General features: G+C 48.5%; 1 protein-coding gene across 1 annotated transcript; it reads left to right on the plus strand.

The window, feature by feature from the left end:
* Window positions 1-124: 124 nt before the first annotated feature.
* LOC311051695 (thimet oligopeptidase-like) lies at window positions 125-2182 on the plus strand (the record flags this gene model as incomplete). Its single annotated transcript, XM_084066285.1, has 1 exon — window positions 125-2182. One exon carries the CDS (start codon window positions 125-127, stop codon window positions 2180-2182), a length of 2058 nt encoding a protein of 685 aa, XP_083922411.1.
* Window positions 2183-3010: the final 828 nt, after the last annotated feature.

The following is a 3010-nucleotide window of genomic DNA, read 5'->3' on the forward strand; positions in this document are numbered from 1 at the left end:
TAACTTAATCTTTGTCAAACTCACCTGTGAATCGATAAGCGTTCACACCTCATTCTGAAGGGAAAACCTTTCACAGTGTGACATCCATCTGACTGAAAAACGTTGTGATTGCTTTTCACTAATAATGGAATCGACAGGAGAGGTGGTTTTCAGTAGCCCTACTTTGGTTTGCACCGAGAACCTCTTAAATTGGGATATGAGCCCTGAACAGATCCAGCAGGTATCTGACAAGCTCATCGTCAACACCAAGAAGGTGTACGATGCTGTTGGTTCCATGGACCTGGACAGTGTGACCTTCGACAACACCCTGAAGACTCTGGCTGATGTGGAGGTGGAGTACACTGTTCAGAGGAACATGTTGGACTTCCCCCAGCATGTGTCTCCGAGTAAGGAGTTGAGGTCCGCCAGCACAGATGCAGATAAGAAGCTGTCTGAATTTGACGTGGAGAAGAGCATGAGAGAGGATGTCTACCACAGGATTGTAGCTCTGGAGAAAGAGGTGGATGCAGACAGTCTGACTACAGAGGCTAAGAGATACATGGAGAGACTGATTAAACTGGGCAGAAGGAATGGACTGCATCTCCCAAAAGAGAATCAAGACAAGATAAAGAACATTAAGAAAAAGTTAAGTAATCTATGCATCGACTTCAGCAAACACCTGAATGAAGACACCACCACTTTGACCTTCAGCAGAGATGAACTGGGCGGTCTTCCTGAGGACTTCCTGAGTTCCCTGGAGGTAGATGAAGACAAACTGAAGATCACTCTCAAGTACCCTCACTATTTTCCCACCATGAAGAAATGCTTTGTCCCTGAAACACGCAAGCAACTGGAAGAAGCTTTTAACTCACGCTGTAAAGAGGAGAACTCTGCCATCTTGAAGGAGTTGTTGGAGCTACGTGCTCAGAAGTGCGCTCTGCTGGGTTTCAACAATCACGCTGACTTTGTCCTGGAGATGAACATGGCAAAGTCTGGCAAGAACGTCTCCATCTTCCTGGAGGAGTTGGCCCGTAAGCTGAAACCACTGGGAGACGAGGAGAGAGCAGTCCTCCTAAGACTGAAGGAAAATGAGTGTCAGAAGAGAGGTCTACCGTTCAATGGAGAGCTGTATGCGTGGGACACTCAATACCTTATGACCCAGGTGGAAGAGACCCACTATGCAGTGGATCACAACCAGTTGAAGGAGTATTTCCCTATGGAGGTTGTGACCCAGGGTCTGCTGGATATCTACCAGGACCTGCTTGGTCTATCGTTCAGCCTGGTGGATAGTGCCCCCGTGTGGCATCCTGATGTCACACTGTACTGCGTCACTGACCGCTCCTCTGGACAAACAGTTGGACAGTTCTATCTTGACCTGTTCCCCAGAGAGGGAAAGTACGGCCATGCAGCTTGCTTTGGCCTGCAGCCCGGCTGTCTGCTGTCTGATGGGAGCAGATTGATGTCTGTTGCCGCCATGGTAGCCAACTTCAGCAAACCCACAGCCAATGCTCCCTCCCTCCTGCAGCACGATGAGGTGGCGACGTACTTCCATGAGTTTGGTCACGTCATGCACCAGCTCTGTGCTCAGACTGACTACGCTATGTTCAGTGGAACCCACGTGGAGAGGGACTTTGTGGAGGCTCCATCCCAAATGCTGGAGAACTGGGTTTGGGAGAAGGAATCACTACAGAGAATGTCCAAACACTACAAGACAGGAGCTCCGATTCCTGACGATCTGCTGGACAAACTCATCAAGTCTCGCCGTGCCAACACCAGTATGTTCAACCTGAGGCAGATAGTCCTGGCTAAAATGGACCAGGCTCTACACACTCAGACTGGTTTGGACCCGGCTGAGGAATATGCCAGGCTCAGAAAGGAGATCCTGGGAGTCCCTGCTTCTCAAGGGACCAACATGCCAGCTACCTTTGGCCACCTGGCAGGTGGCTACGACGCCCAGTACTATGGCTACCTGTGGAGCGAGGTGTTTTCCATGGACATGTTCTACACCCGTTTCAAACAGGAAGGAATCATGAACCCTAAGGTGGGTTTGGCCTACAGAAACTGCATCCTGAAGCCTGGTGGTTCTGAGGACGGCTATCAGATGCTGAAGAACTTCCTGGGTCGTGAACCCAAGCAGGAAGCGTTCCTCCTGAGCAAAGGACTAACGGTGGAGCTGGAGGCTTCAACCCCGTTTCCCTGTTGACCAATCAGGTCAGCAGGTTTGTACACGATCCCAGCGACCCACAACACTGACACGTTCAGCAAGACTGACAAGGGACTTTCTGGAACATGAACCCAAAGATGGATACAGTATGTTGACTCATTCACTGCCATTGACGAGAATTCGTCCAAACGCCCATACTGCCAAGGACGAGATTTGACGAGATTTTTTTTTCTGTTGGGGGGGGGGGCTTCGCAGCCTGTGAATGATCCAAGCACCACTGAAGAAGAGTACACCCAGAAATCACGTGATCACCCAAAAAAATGTTGGCACTTTTCATGTTAAATTATTTACAAAAGTCAAATTTTCTCGGATTTCTGTTGTTTTAGGTTTGTTTTTCAAAAAACGAGCCACATTCAAACGGCCATAGCTCTGGAATTGAGGATCGCGGCCGGCCAATTATTTTTTCCCCGATTCTACCAGACCCCAATGCATGTAATGAGCTGAGGATGGCGGTCACGGAGAATATTCCATGATTTTTCAAAGGTACAGTAAAATCACCGTTTTCGCTGGCAAGGGGACCGGAGACTGATGAATTCATTAATTAATTCCTGGCAGTGAAAGACTTAAACTTAAAAAAGAAAAAAACAATCTGAATGATCCACTTCTAACTTTGCACTGTATATCTTGTTAACTACGTTAGAATGTAACAAGGAGGGTTTAGGGGATAAGTACGCCAACTATGCCAGTGAGCCTTATCGTAAGAGTTCACACAGCTAGCAGGGAAACCTCCCCACGTCTCGTGCATCATCGTATAGCAGACACTTTACCATGCAATGTGCTGCAGGTGACAGACCATGCTGTGTCGGT

This window comes from Gymnoscopelus microlampas, assembly GCF_963454915.1.
Source record: "Gymnoscopelus microlampas genome assembly, chromosome: 9".
NCBI lineage: Eukaryota > Metazoa > Chordata > Actinopteri > Myctophiformes > Myctophidae > Gymnoscopelus > Gymnoscopelus microlampas.